Source organism: Gossypium arboreum, chromosome 5 (genome assembly GCF_025698485.1).
Source record: "Gossypium arboreum isolate Shixiya-1 chromosome 5, ASM2569848v2, whole genome shotgun sequence".
Classification (NCBI taxonomy): domain Eukaryota; kingdom Viridiplantae; phylum Streptophyta; class Magnoliopsida; order Malvales; family Malvaceae; genus Gossypium; species Gossypium arboreum.
Window position 1 is genome coordinate 47,362,230 of NC_069074.1, and position 26,709 is coordinate 47,388,938.

Sequence of the window (26,709 nt, forward strand, 5' to 3'; positions counted from 1 at the left end):
ATTACTCTCTACTTCATCTGCCATAGCTGGATCGGGATCCATTTACTATATAAAAATCATTTAAAAAGGTCAGAAATCATCACACTATCACAATTCATACATATGGCATGTATAGCAAAAATCTGTACATACAACACGTAGTCCGAGAACCGACTAAACCTGCTCTGATACCACTAAATGTAACGCCCCCATGCCCGAGACCATCGCCGGAGTCGAGCTTGAGGGGGTACCGAACATAATTTATCAGATTAAGAGCTTCAAATCATTTGTTTCTACATTTACAGCTTTCTAGTTACCCGCGTCACAGTTACAAGAAAAATCATATCTCGAGTTATGAATCTCGAAATCAAGATCCGTAAATTTCCCTGAATCTAGACTCATATATCTATATACTAATTTTTTTCTATAATTTTTGGTTGGGCCAATTAGTACAGTTTATTAATTAAAGTCTCCCTGTTTGAGGTTCATTGCTCGACCTCTGTGTATTACGATTGATATATCTCTATACAGAATTTCAATGACTATGAGGTTTGTTTCTATTAAAACTAGACTCAATTACATATGAATAAAAACTTCTAATTATTTTTAAAAATTTATTATGAATTTTAAAAGTCGAATGTGGGATTCGAAATCACTCGCCCTGTTTCACAAAATTTTAAATATCTCATAAAATATAATTTATATGCCTATTTTATTCAATCCACATGAAAATAGACTCATTAAGATTCAATTTCATAACTTACTCATCATTTAGTTCCATTTATACTATTTTTAATGATTTTTCAAATTCATGTCATTCTTTGACAATATTACATTTTAAAGCAAGTTTCATATTTCCATGAATTTTTATGAACTAGATAACCTATTAAACTTCCATAATATAAAACATGATCTAAATTAGCCATCACCATGACTTATCAATATCAAACATTTTCTCAACCAAACATGGCCATATCATAAAATTATTTACACAAAATAGGTATATTGCTATACATGCCATACTTAAGTAGTTGTACAAGCCATTTACCAAGATAAAAGTCCTTTGGATAGTGTGATCGAACTTTCGACCTGTCTCGATTCCTTAGCCGGCTTGTTCAAGAATACAGTGAATGAAAAGGAAAGAGTAAGCATAAATGCTTAGTAAGTTCATATGCAAATAACAAGTAACATAGCAATACAATCATACCAAACAACCTTAACCTGGTATCACCAAAACATTTATCACATTTCTAAATATCATTCATCATCTTATGATCTTATCGTTGATGTATTTATTTCCAACCCGAGGGTTAAGAACATACCTGTCCAAAGTGTCCATTTCACAACACTTACCCAAAACGTCACTTATATCTTAAGTGCTCTTCCATTAAACTAGAAATTTCACCCGTTGAACACATCGGAATATAACTCGGATACATGGATAATTTGCACATAAGTGCCACATATGTAATCAAGAAATCATGTAACCCTCCCCTAAGTGAACTCGGACTCAACTCAATGAGCTCGGGCGTTCGCATCCATTAATAAACTCGGACTCAACTCAACGAGTTCGGATGCCTAGTTACATCTCACAACTCAGACTCAACTCAACGAGTTCGGACATTTGCATCCATAAGTGAACTCGGACTCAACTCAACGAGCTCGGATGCTCAACCATCCTAGTGACATGTAACTTGTATCCTAATCTATTCCTAAGGTTCAAATGGGCTTTTTCCCTCGATCTCACATTTGCCATCTTCCATGGAATATCGGAACCGATACTCGGTAGCAATTCATATTTATCAAGTAGTAAACATAATTTGCATATTACTCAACATTAAGCAGAAAGCATAATATTTCACGATTAAAAATTAGCATATCATATAATTAACATCAATAACTTAAAAATAACAATTTTCCTACATTATTTACACATGAACTTACCTTGGTACCAAAATATAAAGATTTTGCAATTTAGTCCACAATCTTTTCTTTTCCTCGATCGCGACTTGAATCTCGTTTCTCTTGATCTATAATACCAAATTAATCTTATTTGATACATACATTCATCAAAACAGCATTTAATATGAACTTTGAAAAAATTACACTTTTGCCCCTAAACTTTTGCATAATTACACTTTTTCCCCTAGGCTCGGGAGTTAAACTTTATTCCTTATTCTTATGTTTTATAACATGCTGATCACTTTTCCCTTCTATGGCAACATCAAATTCTCACCCTAACATATTCTTGTGACTATTAGGTATTTTTGCCGATTAAGCCCTTTTACTCGTTTTCACTCAAAACCGAGTAGCACAAGTTGTCTAACATAATTTAAAACCCCATATTCTATCATAAAACATCAAAATACACAAATTTCACCTATGGCCCAGTGATATGAATAATGAAAAGGCTTCGGCCCAGTATATGTTGAGACTGAATTTGGGTTTAGGCCCAGTATGCTGATATTAGTTTGGGCTCTGAAAGGGGCTTGTTGTACACTGAGTTTCCAAACTCACCCCCCTTCCTTAACCTTGCAGGTAAGCCTTGATGTGGGAACTTGGAGCCAAAGGGGATTCAGAGTGGCCACGGTAATCGCTTTTGGACTTTAAAATAAGTAACTGGTTTTCTTTAGTTTATCTTAATTACTATTTATTTATTTTCTTTGGGATTGTAATAAGGCCATTTTAACTTTATTTTCTTCCCGGGATTATTTTATTTTTAATAACTCTAAATATTTCTGATAATACTTCAAATGGGATAGACTTAGGGCGTGTTTTCAAAATGATACTCGTTTTCAAAATGAAGTAACGACACAATTAATCGATTTATCAAAGATATCTACTCAAATGAAGTTCAACTCAGCTATATCTAGGATTGGATCCAATCAAAGAGCTTGGTACTTAAGCAGCATTTATGGCTCACCTCCTCTGTTTTTGGATACCTACCTGGTGCACAGCTTCCATTTACTTGGTTAAGCCTTAACAAAAGATGGTTTACTAAAACACTAAAGCGAAATGTGGATTCTTAACTTCGATGTGACACATCAGATTCGACCATAACGTCTGGGCTAGGTTTGGGGTGTTACATTTAGTGGTATCAGAGCCAAGTTGTAACAACTCGGCTGTGGGTTTCTAAACGGGTTTTAAATCAAGAATTTCAAAACAAAGGTATTTTAAATCAATTTTTAGGAAATTTCTATTTTCTGTGACCAAATACAAGGTTTTTATTTTAAATGGTTTGAAGAAAGAAGTGGCACACTGAATCCCCGGCACAAAGTCTGTAAGTATACTCTTTTTTTTTTCGTTATGTGATATTGGCATGATGCTATGGGTAGAACTGAAACCCTACTATGATGCTTTACATAGGGTAGAACTGTAAAACGGTAGGAATGAGACTGTAGCTAGGCTACGACGTTGCGAAAACAATCCTTGAACTGCTATATTTCCATAAGACATCTCGTAATAAACAATTGGAATATTAAACTAACGTCATAAAATTCGTAATCAAATAATTCGATATGAGTACAAGAGGAACTCGTGGACGAGGCTGCGGACGTGGTCGTGGAAGGGTGCAAGCTGAATCTTCATCCTCAGGGCATAGGCCAGCTGAGGAGGCATTCGTGCCTGGCGGCGAGACCGGGTCATATGATCGGGTCATGGGGATGATGTTTTGTCCCAAGCAATGTTAAGGGTTTTAGAAAGGGTTGCTGGAGCTAGCACTGGGACAGTAAATAGGGGATCCATCTCTGAGCGACTCCGCGCTAACGGAGCAGAAGTTTTTAGGGGCGTATCTGGAGTAGCCCCAAATGTGGCTGAATATTGGCTAGAGGCAACAGAGCGGATTATGGACGACTTAGATTGCTCTGTGGAGCAAAAGCTAAAGGGGGCTGTGTCGTTGCTACGAGATGAGGCATACCGGTGGTAGATCACCGTAAGGGAGAGTACCCCGATTGAACGAGTAACCTGGGAGCTGTTCAAGACTACTTTTAAGGGGAGGTATTGTAACACCCTGAATTTGGGCCTAGAAGTTTTGGGCCTTGAGCATGGGAGCGGTTGAAGGCAGCTTATAATATTCTGCATGATGAAAATTTCAGAGTTGAAGACTTGTTTTAGTGGTTAAGTGTCTTTGAAGTGTTGGAGAAGTCCCGGTTCAAACACGGACTCTAGCAAAAATTTTGGTTTAAGGTGAATCAAACCACGGGTGTAGTAAGTAGGCCTTAAGAATATTGTTGGAGAAATTGTGACACAAAAAGCCTTGTAGCTTAGTGGCAAGTAGCGTGTGGAGCATTTAAGGGGAGGCATGGGTTCGAATCCCATGGCAAGCAAAGAGCATTTATTTTGCTAATAGGGGGCGACAAGAGTTGGTGTTGAATTTAAACTCTGATGATGGAGGGATCCTACATCGAGAAGCTAACATAAGAGTGGATGCGAAGCTGGCTTTAAATAGAGAGAACCATAAGGAGAGTAAGGTACCTTTCTTGGCTGATCCCTTTCGCTTTATGGCGTGCTCGTTTGGGTTGGGCGTCGGCTAAGAGTGTTTGGAGCTTGGATTAACTCCAGTCTCCAATCAGGTGTGTATTTCTCGCTACTCTAGCTGTAGGATGGCTACTTCCGGCCGCATGGGTCGAAAGGGGCCATGTGGGCCCAATAGGCCTACGGGCCCAATTGGATAAGTTGTTTGATTGTGTAGTAAATATTGGACTAGGCTAAGTGAATCTCATATTTGTTGCTAGATTTGGGCTAAAAGGGCCACACGAGCGTGTGGGCCCAGTTGGGCCGAGAATGGGCTTTAAGGCCATTCGTATTGTTATCCCTGTTTAGAATACTTTAGTTTACCAAATTACCCAAATACCCTCGACTTGTAAAATTACCAAAGTACCCTCAATTTATAAAATTACCCAAATATCCTCGATTTGTAAAATAATCGAAATACCCTCAGTTTGCAAAATTACTGAAATACCCTCAATTTGTAAAATTACTGAAATAGTCCTGTAAGATAGAATTACCATTTTACCCTCGATTTACAGAATTACTGTCTTACCCTCGATTTACAGAATTACCATTTTACCCTCGATTTATAGAATTACCATTTTACCCTCGATTTACAAAATTATTGAAATACCCTTGGTTTACAAAATTACCAAAATACCCTCGATCAATAAAATTACCAAAATACCCCTGGTTTGTAAAATTACCAAAATACCCCTGATTTGTGAAATTACCGAAATACCCTTGTAGGGTAGAATTACTGAAATACCCCTGTAGGGTAAAATTATCGAAATACCCTTGTAAGGTAGAATTATCGAAATACCTTTGTAGGGTAGAATTACTGAAATACCCCTGTAAGGTAGAATTACTAAAATACCCTTGTAGGGTAGAAATACCGAAATACCCCTGTAGGGTAGAATTACCGGGATACTCTTGTGGGGTAAAATTACCATTTTGCCCCTAGGGTGTTAATTGACTGTTTTGCCCTTGTGGGCAAGTGATTGACTTGGACTGTGTGGTTGACTGATTTGATTGTGAATATATGTTTGTGATATGAATGACTTGACTGTGATTGTTTGATTCAAATATGGGCATGATATTCTGATTCTGTATGTTGTATGCCATGACATTTATATCAGTTGCATGGGTTATGGGTTATATTGATGGAGGAAGTCTCGAAAGTGGTTAGCCCGTCTTCGGAGGCTTTGCCTCAACTTATCGATATCTAGCGACAATGCTTTAACTGTGGAGTGTAGGGTTGGGTGGGTTGAGCTATTCCCACATGGAGTGTAGGGTGATACGGTGGAGTATAGCGGTTGGTTATAGGTGGGTTGGGATTGCATTCACATTCGATTTTGATTCACACACCGATTCGATTCTCGATTCGATTCTAGTTCGATAATGTTTCTTATTCGTAATGGGTTATAGCCCATCTGTATTGTCTGTTATAGTGGGCTAAGGCCCAATTGATATTGGCTATGTAAGTAAGGTCAGGCGGACTTTTAATTCTTTTATATGGTGATGTTCCTTTTTATAGTAGGGATTTCACACGAGTTTTCGTAACTCACCCCGCTTATTAACCTTTCGGGTAATTTCCAATTTTAGGCGGATCGGAGTCATGAGGGCTCGGAGGAAGCCACACACATTGTTTATGTTATAGTTTTGATTATTGCTTTTAAATGTTTTTATGTGGGTTGTAGTAAAGCCGTTGTAATTTTCTTGATTTCAAATTTGGAATTCTATTTATTGTTCTTATAACTGCTAGTATTAGAACACGGTTTTCCAAAGCAACTACTATGGTTCAAAACATCACGTAACCGTAATTGTTTTTAAATTAAGCTTCTGCAACTGCCAGGATTTTTTACAAAGTTGTTAAGAATGTTATTCATGTAACACCCCATATCCGAGACTGTTGCCGGAGTCAAACACGAGGTGTTAACGGACTTAATTCATTACTTAAACAGCTCATACAATTCATTTTAAAATTTCCAAACAACCTGGCTAACTGCATCACAGTCGCTTTAAAAATCATATCTCGAGTTCCAAAACTCGAAATCCAATTCCGTAAAGTTTTCCTAAAACTAGACTCATATATCTATCTACTAATTTTTTTATAGAATTCTTGATTGGGCCAATTAGTACAGTTTATTAGTTAATTTCTCCCCTATTTCAGGGTTCAACTACTCTGACCTCTGTGTGTTATGAATCAGATATCTTTCTGTACAGAGCTTCAATGACTATTCCGTTTGTCTCTAATAAAACTAGACTCAATAAGGAATCTTTAAATATAAAGAATGACTTCTAATTATATTTTTAAAATTTATGGTGAATTTCCAAAGTCAGAATAGGGGATCCAGAAATTACTCTGGCCCTGTTTCACAAAAATTTAAACATCTCATAAAATATAGCTCATGTACCTGTTTTGCTTCTTCCATATGAAAATAGACTCATCAAGCTTAGATTCCATAACTTATTCAGTATTTAATTCCATTTCTACTATTTTTAGTGATTTTTCAAATTCACGTCACTACTGCTATCTGAATCTATTTTATGGTAAACTTTACCTATTTCATGGTTTCCATGGATTAGCTAGCAATTTGACATACATAACACCAAATATGATCATGATTAGCCATTCCAATGGCTAATCATTACCAAGCATTTCCATACCACTCAATAACCATATCATAAGACCATATATACAAAATGATTATAATGCTATACATGCCATACTTAAAATATACAAGTCATTATGCCAAGATGGTATACGGATAGTGTGAGCGTACCTCCAACCGTTCCCGATTTCCGAGCTGGCTTGTCAATACTACAAGGAATGAAAAGAAAGGAGTAAGCATAAATGCTTAGTAAGTTCACATGCAAATAGCAAGTAACACAACTATATAAGCAAACATAAAACATCATTTTCATAATCATCACCGAGACATTCATATCACATTTTCATTTATCATCTTACCATATTGTTGTTATATCGAGTTTTCAACCCGAGGGTTAAGTACATACCTATTCAAAGTATTCATTTCACAACACTTACCAATATGTCCCTTTCATCTTGAGTATTCCTCCATTTTAGTAGAACTTTACCCGTTGAACACATCGAAATATAATTCGGATACATGGAAAGTTTGCACATAAGTGCCACATATGTAGCCAAGCTACCATGTAACCCGCCCATAAGCGAACTCAGACTCAACTCAACGAGCTTGGGCGTTTGCATCCATAAGTGAACTCGGGCTCAACTCAACGAGCTCGGATGCCTAGTTACATCTCACGAACTCGGACTCAACTCAACGAGTTCGGACGCTCGCATCCATAAGTGAACTCGGACTCAACTCAACGAGTTCGGATGCCCAAATATCCCAGTGACATGTCACTTGTATCCTAATCCATTCCTAAGGTTCAACGGGACCTTTTTCCCAATCATGTGTCTCAACCATCTTCTATGGAATGCCGATACTAGATACTCGGTAGTATTTCACATTTTCCAAGTATATCACATAATTTGACATATTATCAAACAATTATCACAAGTATAATATTTCATAATAATTATCATATCATTTAAATAACATTAAAACATTTAAAATAATAACTATGTTACCAACATTTACATATGAACTTACCTCGTATGCTAAAATGGCTACTTTTACCATTTCGTCCACAACTTGGTATTTTCCCATTTTAGCCCGAATTTTAGTTTTCCTTGCTCATCATTTAAAATATAGTCTAATTAGCACTCACATTATTCAAATTGACCCAAAATCATATTTTGGAAACATTACAATTTTGCCCCTAAACTTTTGCATATTTACACTTTTTCCCCAAAGCTCGTAAATTAAACTTCAGCCTATTTTCTTATGTGTTATGACATGCTGATCATTTTTCCCTTCTATGGCAACATCAAATTCTCACTCTAACATGTACTTATGACTATTAGGTATTTTTATCGATTAAGCCCTTTTGCTCGTTTTCACTTAAAACCGAGTAGCACAAGTTGTCTAACATAATTTAAAACCTCATATTCTATCATAAAACACCAAAATACACAAATTTCACCTATAGGTATTTTTCCAAATATGAACCCTAGGTTAAATTATTGCTAGCATAAGCTAAATCGAGCTACCGGGACTCCAAAAATGTAAAAATCATTAAAAACGAGGCTAGAACGGACTTACAATCGAGCTTGGAAGCTTGAAAAACCCTAGCCATGGTTTCTCCTTGCTATATTTGGCCATGGGGTTGAAGATGAGCAAAATTGGCTTTTATTTTTGTATTTTAATTCATTTTACCCCTAAATGACCAAAATGCCCTTACTACTAAACTTTCCAAAAATTCCATCCATGTCCAATTTTTTTCCATAGACTTAGAAATTGGTAAAATTTCTATTTAAGACCTCCTAATTAATATTTCAAAACAATTTCATACTAGAAACTTCTAGAATGCAAGTTTTGCAAATTATTCGATTTAGTCCCTAATTTCAATTTAAGCACTTTATGCATAAAATTTCTTCACAAAATTTTTACACAATCATGCAATCATATCATAAACCTTAAAATAATCATAAAATAATTATTTCTATCTCAGATTTTTTGGTCACGAAACCACTATTCCGACTAGGCCCAAAATCAGGAAATTACAATTCAGCTGAGGTTTTCTAACAAGGTTTAAAAAGGGTACAAGTTTTTACTTATTAAGAAGGGTTTTTAATGGAAACATGGTTTCCAAAAAACACTTCAATGTGACACGCCAGATTCGAGCCAAACTTTCAGGCTGGGTTTGGGGTGTTACAGGTATGTTGGAGCTAGTTATGTGGATGCCCGTCGAAAGGAGTTTTTGAATCTGGCACAGGGAAATAAGACTGTTGCAGAGTATGAGGCAGAATTTTTGAGGCTGAGTCGGTATGCTAGCGGGATAGTAGCGATTGAATATGAGCGCAGTGTTCGATTCGAGGATGGTCTCTGCGATGAGCTTAGGGTGCTGATAGCTTCACAGAGGGAGCGTGATTTCGCTGCATTTGTAGAGAAGGCTAAGATAGCCGAGGAAGTAAAACGGACTGAAAGGCAGAATCATGAGAAGGATCGACCCAGATTTAGGAGGGATTCTAGACCCCCAGGTGTTGCAAATAGGAATGCTAAAAGAGCTAGAATGGAGGAACTGGTTCGAGCAGTTCCGGTGAACACTTTTAGACCGCAGGCTTGCAAGGACTGTGGCAGAGTGCATATGGGGGAGTGCTGGAAATGAACTGGGGCATGCTTTCGATGTGAGTCAAAGGAACATAAGTTCAGAGAGTGTCCTCGGAGAGCAGTTCAAGGTCAAGCTGCAGAACAAAGAGGGGTCCAACAGCCACGAGGAGGACCACCACCACAGAGAGGCTGTGGGCAAGGTAGGGGTGGTAATGGTAATGGATGTGGACGTGGGGCACCTGGCAGGGGTGCTGGACATGTTGAAGCTCAATAGTTGGTGTTGGTTTATGCTGCACGGCCTCGTGAGGGGGGTGACGCTCTTGATGTTATAACATGTACGTTCTTCATTCATAGCACGCCTTACACTACTTTGATTGATGTGGGTTCCACTCACTCGTATGTTGCTTATGATGTATTAGGGCATTGGGTGTGCTTCTTGAGGAGACTGTGAGTGGAGTATCGGTGATAAACCCTTTAGGACACTCGGTTAAGGTAGATAAACTCTTTAGAGAGGTGCCCTTAGAGACACAAGATAGGATATTTGTAGGAGATTTGATGGAGCTGCCATTTGGGGATTTTGATCTTATTTTGGGAATGGACTGGCTAACTAAGCATAGGGCGACGTTGGATTGTGCTGCTAAGAGAATGGTGCTAAAAACTACCAAGGACGAGGAGATAATGGTCATAGGGGAGTGAAGGAACTATCTGTCCAATGTTGTCTCGGCTTTAAGGGCTAAGAAGTTGATCCAGAAAGGTTGCGAGGCATTTTTAGCATTTGTGAGTCAAGCTAAACCTAAGGGGATAACTGTAGAGTCAGTTAGGACCATCAAATAGTTTCAAGATGTATTTCCGGAGGAACTTCCTGGATTACCTCCGAATAGAGAAGTCGAGTTCGGAATCAATTTGTTACCTGGAACAGCTCCAGTGTCCATTACGCCTTATAGGATGGCACCAAAGGAGTTGGTGGAACTGAAAACTCAGATTCAGGAACTGTTGGATAGAGGGTTTATAAGACCAAGTATTTTTTCGTGGGGTGCACCGGTGCTGTTCGTAAAGAAGAAAGATAGGACCATGCGGATGTGTATTGATTATCGGTAGTTGAATAAGCTGAGGATCAAGAACAAGTATCCTTTGCCCAGCATCGATGATCTGTTGGACCAACTGAAAGGAGCTTCGGTATTTACTAAGATTGACCTTCGGTCAGGATACCATCAGTTGAGAGTCAAAGAAGTAGATATTCATAAGACGACATTCAGAACTCGATATGGTCATTACGAGTTTCTGGTTATGCCCTTTGGTTTGACTAATGCACCGATAGCATTCATGGATTTAATGAATCGGGTTTTTCAGCCATACTTGGATCAGCTCGTAATTGTTTTTATCGATGATATCTTAGTGTACTCAGAAACAGAAGAGAAGCATGATGAACATCTTCGTATTGTACTGCAAGTGCTAAGGGAAAAGCAACTTTATGCAAAGTTTAGTAAGTGTGAGTTTTGGCTGAAGGAAATGACTTTCTTAGGGCATGTTGTGTCTGCTGAGGGGATCAAGGTAGACCCTCGAAAGATAAGGCGATTCTGGAGTGGAAGCCACCGAGGTCAGTAACAGAAATCTGGAGTTTTCTGGGGTTGGCAGGCTATTATCGGAGGTTTGTGGAAAGATTTCTTGTGTTAGCAGCACCATTAACGAAACTTCTAAGGAAGGGAGCACCATTTGTTTGGACAAGTAAGCAACAAGAGGCCTTTGAGAAGTTAAAGAAGGTCCTGACTGAGGCATCAGTGTTGATTCAGCCAGAGTCTGGTAAGGATTTCACCGTGTACAGTGACGCGTCACATATAGGTTTGGGCTGCATGTTGATGCAAGAGGGTAAAGTGGACGCTTATGCTTCACAACAGCTTAAGCCTCATGAGGTAAACTATCTTACTCATGACTTGGAGTTGGCAGCGGTGATTTTTGCGCTTAAGATATGGAGGCACTACTTGTATGGGAAGAGATGCATTATCTATACGGATCATAAGAGTCTTAAGTACTTACTGACTCAAAAGGAGCTAAATCTTAGACAGCGAAGGTGGATAGAGTTGTTAAAGGACTATGACTGTTCGATTGAGTAGCATCCAGGTAAGGCAAATGTCGTGTCTGATGCGTTAAGTCGAAGGACTGTGGCGGAACTGAAGGCAATGTTTGCTCGTTTAAGTTTGTATGACGATGGAAGCTTATTGGCAGAATTACAAGTGAGACCCATTTGGGTGGAGCAGATTAAGAAGCAGCAGTTGGTGGATGAGTCATTGGTTTCTCGGTTTTAGTAAGTTGAGAAGGGGGAGAATCCAGACTTTGGAGTAAATAATGATGGGGTTCTTTGTTTTCGAGGAAGAATTTGTATGCCGAAGGACTCTGACTTGAGATTGATGATTTTAAGGGAGGCAAATAGTGGACCTTGTGCAATGCATCCAGGAGGGAGTAAGTTGTATCGAGACTTAGAGCTATATTGGTGGCCTGGGCTTAAGTGAGAAGTGACTGAATTTGTGGGAAAATGTTTGATGTTTCAACAAGTAAAGGCCGAGCATCAACTACTTTTAGGATTGTTACAGCCAGTAAAGATACCACTTTGGAAGTGGGAAAGGGTAACTATAGATTTTGTAAGTGGTTTGCCATTGACACCTTCCAAGAAGGATTCAGTTTGGGTGATTGTGGATAGATTGACGAAATCTGCCCATTTCATACCTGTCCCAATCGATTATTCACTTTAGAAGTTGGCCAAGTTGTATGTGGTAGAGATAGTGCGGTTGCATGGAGTGCCAGTATCAATAATTTCTGATCGAGATCCAACGTTTACATCTTAGTTTTGGCAGAAGATGCACGAGGCGTTGGGAACGCGATTGGATTTTAGTACGACTTTTCACCCTCATTCGGATGGGTAGTTAGAGAGGGTCATTCAGATTCTAGAAGATATGTTGAGGGGTTGTGTTATCGACGTTAGGGGTAGTTGGGAGGATTACTTGCCATTGGCGGAGTTCGCGTATAACAACAGTTACCAAGCACGTATTTAGATGGCTCCTTACGAGGCACTGTATGGGCGAAGGTGTCGTTCGCCTACTTGTTGGGCAGAGTTGGGGGAAAGGCAAGTACTTGGTCCAGATTTGGTAGCAGATACTCAAGACAAGGTTAAGGTGATCAGGAATCGGTTAAAGGAGGCAGCGGATTGACAAAAGTCTTATGCTGATCTGAAGCGTAAGGATATTGAATATGCTATAGGGGACATGGTCTTTTTAAAGGTATCGCCTTGGAAGAAGATATTGAGGTTTGGTAAGAAGGGCAAGTTGAGTCCACGGTTCATTGGGCCTTATCAAATCCTTAAGCGGATAGGGCCGGTGGCTTATCAGCTGGAGTTACCTCCGGAATTGGATCGTATTCACGACGTCTTTCATGTGTCCATGCTAAGGCGATATCGTTCTGACCCAACTCATATCGTGCCAGTTGCAGAAATTAAAGTACAGTCAGATTTGACCTTTGAAGAGGAACCGGTTCAGATACTTGATCACGACGTCAAGGTGTTGAGAAGGAAGTCAGACCCATTGGTGAAGGTACTTTGGAGAAACCATGGCAAAGAAGAAGCTACTTGGGAGTCCGAGGAGGCAATGCGTCAACAATATCCTCAACTATTTGGATCAGGTAAATTTCGAGGCCGAAATTTCTTTAAGTAGGGTAGAGTTGAAACATTTTGATTTTTGGGTTTTTCGTAATTTCTGAGAATTTTGTAAAGTTTTTAAAATTTGGTATTTGGTAGTGAAAATTCATAGTTGGAATAAGTAAATGGGCTTATGGAAAGCCAATGTGATGACCAAAACTCGGAAGAATTTTTGAACTTTGGACTTAAGGAGTTAGGGGCTTTGGGTAGATGGCTTTATTAAAAGTTGTGGGTAAAATGTATCACAAAGGAGCCCCTGGCAAAGTGGCTAAGTGATGCCACTAAGGAGCTAAAAGGGTGGCGTGTAAGTGGTTGGGGGAAACCTGGGTTCGATTCTCTGTGATGGCAAATATGATGTTATTTTAATGCCTTGTGCATGCAGAAGTTTAAAACCGAATGAAACTCTGTTGGAGAGTGTCTAAATCAGTCAAACGCATGGATTAAGGAGTGATAAGGGGAGAGATTTTAGGGATTGAAAGGGAGGCTTATAGTTGGCCGAATAATGGGGATTAGAGAGGGGATTTCGGCAGAGGAATATTAGGTTAGTATTTCGGCATTTAGGAGCTTAGTTGTGCCGTTTTCTTCTGTAAACCATAGGATTATTCTTTTCTTTTTTTTTCTTTTCTTTTCTTTCTTCTTCTCTAGCTGAAACTACCACCCTTCCATCCATCTTTCCTTCCTTTTCTTTTTTCCGAAACCAGTCCACTATTCCCTTCCGTTCATCTACTACTTCTTTCCTTATCTTCACTTTTGCGGAAAAGTCATAAAAGTCGAAACCTGTGAAACTTGGTGGTGCCGATTTCTTGTTGACCAGCAACCTTTTTTTCCTTCACTGTTTGGTGGTCAATTCCTTCATCTGCTAAGCTTCAATCGGTTCAAAGAGGAAGACTATAGTAAGTATTCATACTCCAATCGATTCAGTAGTATAATTGTTGACAAAAGCTGAAACCTCTATAGTTTAGGGAGGTTTTCGATTTGAGATATAGGCCTTATTGGGCTTTTTCATTTGATTTTTATGGTTTGTATAGTGGGGTAGATACTTTGAAGGAGCAGTAAGGCTTGGGGTATCGATTTGGAAAAATTGGATCGAGCAGTGGACTCGGTGAAGGTAAGTGACTTATGGTTGTTAGGGATTCTTTGGCCGATTTTGGTAAGGTAAGATTTGGGTTTGATTAGCATGTTGCGTAGACTAAGAATGGTGGTAAATAATTGTAGGTTGCCGTGGGAGACTAAGATTTGGGTTTGATTAGCATGTTGCGTAGACTAAGAATGGTGGTAAATAATTGTAGGTTGCCGTGGGAGACTTTATTGGCGAACGTCACAAAACAGGTCTGTAACGAACCCTCTTCCGTAGCTTAAAATCGATATATGCCGAAAAGCCAAAATGCCAAAATTCTGGCATTTCAAGGACTTGTGAGCATACGATAGCTCATAGGTTAGTAGATACGCTAAGTTTGATGATCGGGATCGTTGGAACAAGTGAGGGCACGATTTTTTGCATCACAGTAAGTTGGGCCTCGAGGGGCTCAAATCGGGCCCAATGGGCTTTCGGGCCCATTTGGGTAAGTTCATAGAAAATGGAATCCTGATAAATTGCACATTAAGAAAGTTAATACCGTTATGGAATATAGGCTAAATGGGCCTAGATGACTAGGTCGGCTAAGTAGGGCCCATTAGGGGTTTTTGGCCCAATAACTTGATTTTGCTAAGAATGGGCTAGAATCGCTGTTAAACACTTGAAATTGTTGATAATTGGTAATAAGCATGGAAAACCCTAATAATTGATAAAATAATGAAATTACTCTTATAATGTGAAAATGACCATTTTACCCCTAGGTGAAAATAACCATTATACCCCCAGGGATATGTTATAATTAAGATGCATGTGATACTGTTTTGTACATGATATGCCATGATATGTTCATATATGCATGGGTTGGGTTTTGTTATGAATGGAGGAAGTGCAAAAGGGCTTTGCCCTAGTTTAGCGGAAAGGGCTTTGCCCCAGTTTATCAAAAAGGGCTTTACCCCAGTTATTAAAAGAAGCTAGGCCTCCAGTTATATGATAAAGCAGCTATGCTACCAGTGGAGAGCTTGGTTGGGTGGGTTGAGTTATTCCCCACATGGAGAGCTTGGTTAGTACGGGTGGAGAGTAGCGGATGGTGGGTTGAGTAGTCTCCCAAAATGGGCTTGCATATTTTCATTAACATTGCATATGGTTTTGAAATGGGCCTATGGGCCATACCGTTTACAGTAAAGGCTTTGGCCCAGTATATGTTGAGACTGAATTTGGGCTTAGGCCTAGTATGCTGATATTGGTTTGGGCTCTGAAAGGGGCTTGTTGCACACTGAGTTTCCAAACTCACCCCCGTTCCTTAACCTTGCAGGTGAGCCTTGATGTGGGAACTTAGAGCCGGAGGGGATTCAAAGTGGCCACGGTGATCGCTTTTGGACTTTAAAATAAGTAACTGGGTTTCTTTAGTTTATCTTAATTACTATTTATTTTTTTTCTTTAGGATTGTAATAAGGCCATTTTAACTTTATTTTCTTCCTGGGATTATTTTATTTTTAATAACTCTAAATATTTCTGATAATACTTCAAATGGGCTAGACTTAGGGCGCGTTTTCAAAATGATACTCGTTTTCAAAATAACGTAACGACACGATTAATCGGTTTATCAAAGATATCTACTCAAATGAATTTCAACTCAGTTATCAAAGTGTGGCAATGGTTGTGGGCATGTCTAGGATTGGATCCAATCAAAGAGCTTGGTACTTAAGCAGCCTTTATGGCTCACCTCCTCTGTTTTTGGATGCCTACCTGGTGCACAACTTCTATTCACTTGGTTAAGCCTTAACAAAAGACGGTTTATTAAAACACTAAAGCAAAACGTGGATTCTTAACTTCGATGTGGCACGTCGGATTCGGCCATGACGTCTGGGCCGGGTTTGGGGTATTACAGATGAAAGAAAAATTATGAACTCACAAAATTCCATTGCACTGACAAGTATTTTAATCTCATTAGTCAATCCATCTTTGAAATAAGTACAAAATTTATCTTCAATCTATACCATCTTATTAACATACTTATCGAGCTGAACTACTCTCACCCAAAATCTACAACTAATCTATTTCCCAGCTTCAATTCAAGAACTTCCTTTTTCTTCTTGTCTAAATATCATTTGCTGACGTAACTCTTTCAAAAATCAATTTAGAATAAATCCTGGTTAATCCATTCTCTTGATACCATAGTAGTTAAATTCAATTACCAGTGAATAACCTCTTCTTTTAAAAGTGGCATCGCACATCTCAGATAATCTTTTGAAATATATAATATTTCATTTAGAACTCTTGTGAATTTTTAACCATTAGTCTGCTCTGGCCAAATTATTACTCATTCTACCACTTAACTTTTTAGTTAACTTTTTAGTTCTACACTTTTGAACTTAATCGAAAAAAATCCTATGAATATTCTGTTGTATAGAAATTTGAGGACGAGGGGGTGGAGTTCATAAAGCCACAACATTAATTCTCATAAACACATCAAACACATAATTCATTATTAATAAAAAAATACTATGAACCTCTTTTTTAGAATTCTTGAATTTCATCACATCATGAGCAGTCCCTTAATCGTGGACTTAAGTATTGCTTTCAACTTCATCGAAATTAGCTTGATTGGAAGACATGTCTTATCTATAAAAGAAACAAAATCACTTTATGTTAGGAGACATCACACGATCACATGTCATAAAATGGCATGTATCTCTAGACTCCACACATGCTACGTTCAGTCTGAGAACTGACTAAACTATAGCTTTGATACCAGTAAATGTATCATCCTAACCTATCTTCATCGTCGAGTTAGGCTTACAAAGCGTTACTGTACAAAACAAAACAATAGTTCAAATTAAGTAAAAATATTCAATAACTCATTTCGATTATAGCAAACATACACATTTAGGCCTTAAATTGAGCTTTTGGGGCCCTAAAAACAATTTAAAAATGTTTGAGGATCATTTTGAATAAATAAAAAATTTTTAGGGAAAACTTAAAAATTTGGGAAAATAAGGGTCACACGGTTGTGTGACATGGCTTAGACCATATGGATATTCTAAGTAGGGATACATGACTATGCCCCAACCCATGTGTGTAATTAAAATAGGGCCACATATCCATGTCCTAGGCTATGTACTAAATCATGTGACAAACTATTTTGAGACACATGTAACGTCCCGAATTAGGGCCTAGTCGGAACAGTAGTTTCAAGACCAAAAATCTGAGATAGAAATAATTATTATATGATTCTTATGAGGTTTATGTTATGAATGCATGCAAATGTGAAAGTTTCATGAAGAAATTCTATGCATAAAATGTTTGATTGAATTTTAGGGACCAAATTGAATAAGATGCAAAACTTGCATTCTAGAAGCTTTAAGCATGAAATTGCTTTAGATTATGAATTAGAGGGTAGTAATTAGCAATTTGACCAATTTCTATAATTTTGGACAAAAATGGACATGCATAGGAAAAATTTGAAAAAAAAACCCTAAAGGCATTTTGGTCATTTGGTAATTAAAAGAATAAAAAGGGAAAAATAAGTCAAAATTGGTGTCCATCTTCTTCTCCCATTGCCGAAAATTGCAAGACACCATAGCTAGGGTTTGTTCAACATTTCCAAGCTTGATTGTAAGTGCTCCCTAGCCTTGTTTTTAATGTTCTTTGTATTTTTGAAGTCCTTGAAGCGTGATCTACCCATTTCTATAGCTATATTTTGAGCTAGGTTCAGGTATGAAATTTGAACCATGTGTAACATGCATGTATTTTGATGATTAATGGAGGAAGATGAATGTTTGATGTGTGATAAACATCTTTTACTAGGTGATTTTTAGTGAAAACACCTAAAAAGGGGACTTGTTTGTAAAAGTGTAAAGGTCAGTAGTGATAATGTGAAATAAGAGAAAATATGGGCTGATATGAGCATGGTAAAGGTTTGGCTAGGCTTAGGTAACAAAGAAAATGCATGCATTTCATTTTACGAGCCTAGAGACTAAATCGTAAATAAGTGAAAAGTTAGGGGTAAAAAGGTAATTTTACCAAGGCATGAATTATGGATTGATTTGAATAATGTGATTAATAAACAAGTTAAATTTGACATCATAGATCAAGAAAAATGAGAACCGGGTCTTGATCGAGGGAAGAATAAAGTATACGACGATTAGGCTCGATTATCATCATTTTAGTATTGAGGTAAGTACATATGCCAATAATGTGATGTTGTAGTACATTTTAATGTATTGATATTGTATGATAAATATTTTGTTATTATTATGAATGTTATGCGTACTAATGGTTATGAAAGCATGAGTAATGTTATGGTTGTTATCCACGACGTCACGAGAAAGTGCGAAAAGGGTACCATATGCAAGTGAGGAAAATCCCGTTTGAACCTTAGAAATATTTTAGGATACAAGTGACATGTCACTAGGAGTTAAGAAGTTTGAACTCGTTATTCGTGATTTATTTGGCATCCGAGCTCATTGAGAGGTCCGAGTTCGTTATGAATGCGAGCATCTTAGCTCGTTGAGTGGTCCGAGTTCACGATGGATGTGATACATGTGATTAAGTTTTGGGCAATGGTCTTGTGTGTCCTACCGGTGGCTAGGTAATCCTTGAGTGGTCGGATACGCGTCAGCTTTTGTGAGCAGCCTGTGTAGTTACACCTTGACATATAGCTTATATGAGCAAGCCCGTGAGTAGCTCCTCCGTGAGCATTACATGTTATGTGGTAGCTTTGGCTACGTATGTATATGTGGCACTTATGTGCAAATTTTGACGTATCCAATAGTATTCCGAGTGTTCAACGGGTATTATAATGAATGATGTGATGAAAGTCCTGAGGAAGGCACAATAAAGAGGTATGGTTAGATGATATATGATAAACCGTAAATTATACATATTTTTATCCCATGTTTAATGCATTTTATGGATGATTTCTCATTAGAATTGGTGAATTCGATGCTCCTAATGCTTTAATTTCATGTTTTATACTTAGGAGAGCATAGGAGAGTGAAAGGAGCCAAAAACGAGCAAAAAAGGGACAAAAAGAACCAAATCGAGAAGATGACACAGCCTAAGCCTTGCCACACGGGTAGCTCACACGCCTGTGTCTTTCGAGGGTGTCGACCAAGGCTTTTATGATTCACACGGCCTGGCCATTGACCCATACAGCCATGTGCAATTTAACGGATCGAACACAGCCTGGCAATCACGTTACACGGCAGTGTCACATGGTCGTGTCCCTGCCGACCCAAGTTAAGTCCAATTCAGAAAAGGCCACTTTTGAGGGATACTAGGCATTCCAAAGCCTATAAATACACCCTAGAAGAGGAGAAAGGGGGAGACGGACAAGAGGGGTAAGGAATTACCCCAAGGAAGCTGATTGATCCGTCTCAGAAGCCGGATTCATCATTAAGATTGAAGATCTCTCCTTAATTTCCCTTTAGGAGTTTTGGGTTTTCTTTATGTTTTGTATTCTTTATTCTTCTGAGATGTTTTCTTATTTAGTTATGAGCTAAATCCCCTAAATACTTAAGGGGAATGAAACCTAAGACGAATCTTGTTATTATTTTCTGAATCGTATGATAAATATTTTACTTGTTCTTAATTATGTGTTCTTAATTCTTGTTTTGATATCCCAGGATACTAATTCAAGACATGCTCTTATTCAGAGGAGGAATAGACCCTGTCTAAGAGTACTTTTGTCATAATTAAGCGGAGTTGTTTGCGCGCCTAGAAATAGGGTGACAAGATTTTACCGGATTAGGGTGAAACCTAATAAGGGGATCCATAGTTCGAGTTAATACAACCATAGAGTGTTAATTAGAGAAAAGTCTCGGTTATTCAATATAGGGATTAGATGTTATTAGTCTTGAATAGGGATAATAACATAAGTTAGGGATCTCTACGGAACAAGTTGAATGAATAAATCGTCCGATTCGGAGCCAGAATATCAAGTAAATTCTAGGTGGATTATTGCTTAGGTATTGTCTCAAGTCAATCAATTTTCCCAAAAGCAATTCCCCAACTCTTTTCTCTGTGCGTTCTTAGTTTAGATAATTAGTTAATTAAAACAAAATCCCATTATTCTTAGGCTAGATAATAAAAAAGACAGTCATTACTAGTACTTTTGGTTCCCTTGGGTACGATATCCCTGTAACGCCCTAATTTTCGGGTTTTCTGTGTTTCTGTGATTTTTAAAATTTGTGTGTGTTCGGGTTGGTTAAAATATATATTTTAGTAGGTTAGTGGGCCTTTGGAAGGCCCAAACTTAAGTTAAATCCATGGTAGTCTTCAGAATTTTAATTTTATGAACAGGTGATGCAATTGGCGTTTGGGCTTTTAAGAGTAAAGGGGTAAAAGATGACACAAAAAGGAGTGTGGTGTAGTGGCAAGGTGGCGCCACTTAGGGGACAAGGAAGTGATGCCATAGAGGAAGCAAGGGGTCCAAGGTTCAAGTCTTAGCTCCTGCAATATATTTTGGTTTTTCTTTTCAATAAATCTGGAAGCAAGTAGGTGCGCTTTAAAGTTTAATGTGTTGGATTTATGACACAAATGAGTTGATGGCCTAGTGGTGGTGGCGTGAGTCGGCATGTGAGAGGACTTTGGTTCGAATCCCTTGGCACGCAAAGGTTGATTATTTTGCTATGTTGGGACGGCAAGAGTTGGTGTTGGTTTTAAACTCTGGTGGTGGAGGGATCCCACATCGAGAAGCTAACATAAGAGTAGATGGAGAGCTGGCTTTAAATAGTGCAAACCATGAGGAGAGTAGGCATACCCTTCTTGGCTGATCCCTTTCGCTTTGTGATGTGTTCGTTTGGGTTGGGCGTCAGCTAAGAGTGTTTGGAGCGCGGATTAACTGCAGTCTCCTAATAGGTGTGTATTTCTCATTACTCTAGCAATAGGACGGCTATTTTGGGTTGCGATGGGCTAAAATGGGCCATGTGGTCCCAATGGGTCTGTAGGCCCAAGTGGATAAGTTGTAGAATTACCAAAATACCCCTGTAGGATAGAATTATCGAAATACCCTTGTAAGGTAGAATTACCGAGATACCCTTGTGAGGTAAAATTACCATTTTGCCCCTAGGGTGTTAAATGACTATTTTGCCCTTCGTACGTAAATGACTAACTTGTGTGATGATTGGGTTGGTTGACGTGGATTTATGTTAGTTATCGTTAATTCGTAAGTCTAATGTGTTAGTGATCGATTGTAGGATTATCGCGTAGGAGATATCGTCATCAATTGTCATCAACCAGGTGTGTAAACGACACCCTCCCTTAGACTGAATCGGTAAAAGCCAAAATACCGAAACGTTGGTATTTTGTGAACTCGCTAGCGTGCGAGCGCTCGTGAGACAGTTTTTAATGAATATGGTGCATTTGGATGATTAGAGTGCAGAGTGAGCATTTTCGTGCACAACGGTATTTTTGGGCTTAATGGGTCAAAAACGGGCCAATGGACCAATGGGCCCACTTTGGTAAAAAGACGAGGTAAGTACTTTTGATTACTTGGTAAACGTTAGAATGAGCATGAAACCTTAGCAATAGGTAATAATTACTGAAATACCCTTATGCATGCAAAATTACGATTTTACCCCTAGGGTTATTTTTTTCTGAAAAGCATGATGTTCTGTTTTCTGTATACGTATGCCATGACATATTATTTTTATTGCATGGGACATGGGGTTATATTGATGGAGGAAGCGTTCTGGAAGCCTTGCTGCAATCTGGTGGCCTCGCCACATATATTTGTTCTGGTGACTTCGTCACAATATCTGGCAGCCTTGCTGCAATCTCGTGGCTTCACCACATATATATATATATATATATATATATATCTGTTCTGGTGGCCTAGCCATAATATCTGTATTTGGTGACTTCGTCACAATATCTGGCAGCCTCGCTGCAATTTCTATGGTGTGTAGCGGTTGGGTGGGTTGAGTAGTCTCCCCACATGGTGTAAGGCTAGTATGGGGGTGTTATGGATGGATCTGGGTTGGGATTTCTGCATTCATTATATATTTGTTCTATATCTTCTATGAGCCTATGGGTTTCATTCTGATTTCTATACTGGGCTAAGGCCCAGATAAGTCTAACTCTGAGGTATGATCTGTTTTGGGCTATGGTTGGGTTATGTTACACACTGAGTTTACCGAACTCACCCTTTATTTTCATCTCTGCAGGAAATCCCTAACCATAGTGGGCTTGGAGCTGTGAGGGATTCGGAGTGGCCACATCATCTGCAAAGTTGGTTTTTCTAAGTTAGTGTATTTTTATTATTTTTATATTCTGATTTAATTTTGGGTTTTAAGTTGTAATAAGGCCGATTTTTAAATTTCTTCTTCCGCTATGGTTTTATTTTTTGATTATATTTATACTATGTCGAAACTGCTAGTGTTAGGCTGCGCGGGTTTTCAAAATTAATGAACGTTTTCCAAGACTTAACAAGCACAACAAATGGATAGCTTAAAGATTGATAAACTGGCTTTTCATTCAACCGCTGTTTTTACAAAGACCACCCCAATCACTTAAACCAATGAATGCATACTAAGTCGTAAGTCCATGTGACACGTTAGATCTGGCAATAACGTCTGGGCCGAGTTTAGGGTGTTACATCCCGATCTTGCCATTACTATACTATTGTTCGATAGGTGCACTTGCCTTTTTGTCGTGATAATAGTTAGTCTAGGTTTGATCTTCAATATAAATATTTATTACTTGTTATGAATCACGCGATCAATATACTACGATGAGTACAGGTATGTACGCTAAACCTATGAAGAATGCCTTGGAAAAGAATGATTCGTGATGAGCAAGTATATATATATATATATATATATGTAAATGTGATAAGTAAGCCCAAAAAGGTTTGAATGATGAATAATCTTTATGTATATGTTGCTATGTCCTTGTATATTGATTGCTTACTACTATTGCATAATATTTGCATGTAGAGTTACTAAGCTTTAATGCTTACCCCCTTTCCTTTCCATCCTTTGTAGTTTCGCCAAGCTAGCTCGGGGATCGGAAGTTGTCGGAGCATTCAATCACACTATCAAAAGATTATTAAGTATAGTGAAATTGTTATATTTGAGTATGGCATGTATAGGGAACTTGGTTATTTTTTGATAAGTGTCATGTTATTTGGCCAATTTGTAAGGGTCTATGATGATGATGATTCATTTTGTAATGACCATGTGATATGACCTATATTTGATCATTGGGTTGTAATCTAATTGCCCATGCATGCGTATGTTAGTGACTCGATGATGTGATATGTTGTTGACGGGTGAATGCATGATAAAGTATGGACTAGATGCTAAAAGATAAGGGATTATCTAATGACTTTAAAATGACTATAAACATGAATGCATAATTTGAAGTTATGGTAACAAGTTTGATAATGCATGAAATTGTTGTGGAATGCTTCTAAATGGTGTAACAAAATGAATGTGTAATAGGATGACATTAGGAAGATGTGAAAGTGCCATGGTGTGGAATATTTGAGTGCCTAAACATGTCATGTTGCACGGTATGAAATGTGTTTAAATGTATAAGTGATTGAGGGTGACTATTGGTTTGGAAAATAGCCCTTAATTGGTCCACACGGGCAGACACATGGGTATGTGTCTAGACCGTGTGTGACACACAGTCTGCCCCATGAGGTTGTTGAATGGTCGTGTGTCCCCTGCACCCCAATTTTACAAATCAGTATGCTCAGTAGTAAAGACACGAGCTAAGAAACGAGCGTGTGTCTTAGTCGTGTGAGAGACACGACCTACCCACATGGGCGTGTACTCTGACTGTGTGAAGTCTGTACCATTTTTATGAAAAAAAATTCATTTAACTTAAATTGACTACACGGTCTGGCCACACTAGCGTATGATGCGGCTATGTGACCCTAAATTGATGTTGATGTCATAGTCAGAAAGCTACACGGCCATAGGACAAGGGCGTGTCAAGGGCACACGGGCATCTCCCTTATCCCACAAGGGCGTGTGGCACCACATTGGGGAAAATTTCCCAAACTTTTCTAAAGTCTTTGATTCAGTCTTGAATCCCTTTCGATGGTTGTTTTGGGCCTCAAAGGCCCATATTAAGGACAATTTGTGTACGAATAAATGAAGTTGTTCTGAAAGAAAAATTTTATAGCCCAATTTTGCATGAAAAAATTGTGTACATGTTTGGTAATGCCTCGTATCCTATCCCAGTCTCAGGTACGGGTAAGGGGCATTATATTTAGTGGTATCAGAGCTATGGTTTAGACGATTCTCGGACTAGCCTAGCGTATATGAGTCTAGCTATACATGCCATACTTATATACATATGTAAATGATAGTGTGACGACTCCTGAAAATATTAAAATGTGTTTTCATATAGCAAATGGATCTATACAGAGCAGTGGCAGATGATGTAGAAAATAACGAGCCTACTCCAGCGGAAGGAGCGGTGCCATTCAAAAGTAGGCCCAAAACCGTCAGTAGAAGAGGAGGCAGAGAGGCCTTTTTCCACACGATGAACGCATGATATACAGAGTTCGTTCGAACGAACCTAAACGCTCAACCTCCCCCACCTCCCTCAAATCCTGAACCTGCACATGTAATGCCTCAACATATGGATTTCATGAGATTTGTTAGGACACCTGTTGACAAAATTTGAAAACAAGATGCCGAAGAATTTAGGGCAAATGCCAATGATGACCCTGAAAGAGCAGAGTTCTGATTAGAGAACTCAATACGGGAATTTAATAAATTATCATGTGCACCTGAGGAGTGCTTGAAATGTGCCATATCCTTGTTGAAAGATGTGGCGTATCATTAGTGGAGAACGTTGATATCTGTAATATCACTAGAGGGGGTTACTTGGGAATTCTTTCAAGAGGAGTTTCGAAAGAAATACATTAGAGAACGGTCCATTGAGTAGAAGCACAAGGAATTCCTAGAATTGAAACAGGGTCGTATGACAGTTAGTGAATATGCTCGGGAGTGTGTACCCTCCAAAGCTAAGATGTACAGAAGATTTAAAGATGGACTCAATGAGGATATTAAGACATTAGTGGGTATTCTTGAGTTGAAAGAATTTGTGGTACTTGTTGAGCGAGCTTGTAAAGCTGAAGAATTGGTTAAAGAAAAGAAGAAGGCCGAGTCTGAAGCAATAGATACAAGAATGAGGTACATGAGTAAGTCATTGTCATCTCAATTTAAGAAATATAGAGAGATGTATTCTCGTTCACATGTATCGGCTGAACATTTATACGGGAATAGTAGAAAGCAGAATTCAAGTTTTAGATCTCAGGCTACATCTGTGGAAAGTGTAGGTAACGCTAAACATTTCAAGGCTGAATGCTAGCAATGTGGCAGACGTCATTCTGGCAACTGTAGTGTGAGCGAAGGATCTTGTTTTAGATGTGGTTCTCTAGACCATTGTATTAAGGACTGTCCCGAAATGATGGAAAAAGAAATATTTTAGAGTCCAAGACTGAGTGGCGCAGCTTCTAAGGGAAGACCTTCGAGAAATGTTGGGAATGGGCCTGGTAGTAAAAATGTGACATGAGATACATCAGTGAGTTCTGAAGTTAGGGCTCTGACTAGAGCCTATGCCATACGTGTATGCGGAGACGCAACTTCTCCTGATGTGATCACTGGTAAATTTTCTCTGTATGATACTAATGTTATTGCTTTGATAGATCCTGGGTCCACTCATTCGTATGTGTGTATGAAATTGGCATCTAGTATGAATATACCTATCGAGTCTACAGAAATTATAATTAAGGTGCCTAACCCGTTAGGAAAACATGTGATAGTTGATAAAGTATGTAAGGAATGTCCTTTGATGGTTAAAGATCATTGTTTTTCGGCCGACTTAATGTTGTTGCCGTTTGATGAATTTGATGTCATACAGGTATGGACTGGTTGACACTACATGAGGCTATAGTGAATTGTAGGCAGAAAGTTATGGAATTGAAATATGAAAATGGTGAGATTCTTCGGGTTGAATCAGATGTTGCAGATAAGCCGTCAATGATGATTTCTTCAATGATTGCTCAGAAATACATGAGAAAAGGGTATAAAGCTTATTTGGCATATATATTGAATACAAAGGAATCCGAATTGAAAATCGAATCAGTACCGGTTGTGCGTGAGTTTGTGGATGTATTTCCAGAGGAATTGCCAGGTTTGCCTCCAGTTAAAGAAGTTGAATTCGGTATTGAGCTAATGCCAGGGATGACACCTATCTCTATTGCTCTATATAGGATGGCCCTGAATAAGCTGAAAGAATTGAAGACACAATTGTAA

General features: G+C 38.5%; 1 protein-coding gene across 1 annotated transcript; it reads left to right on the forward strand.

Annotated features, from left to right (window-relative positions):
• The first annotated feature begins 2,527 nt into the window (after window positions 1-2,527).
• LOC108450840 (uncharacterized) lies at window positions 2,528-26,709 on the forward strand. The gene is made up of 5 exons (XM_017748612.1): window positions 2,528-2,568; window positions 9,291-9,598; window positions 9,672-9,863; window positions 11,304-11,578; window positions 26,515-26,709. Exons 1-5 carry the CDS (start codon window positions 2,528-2,530, stop codon window positions 26,707-26,709), a joined length of 1,011 nt encoding a protein of 336 aa, XP_017604101.1.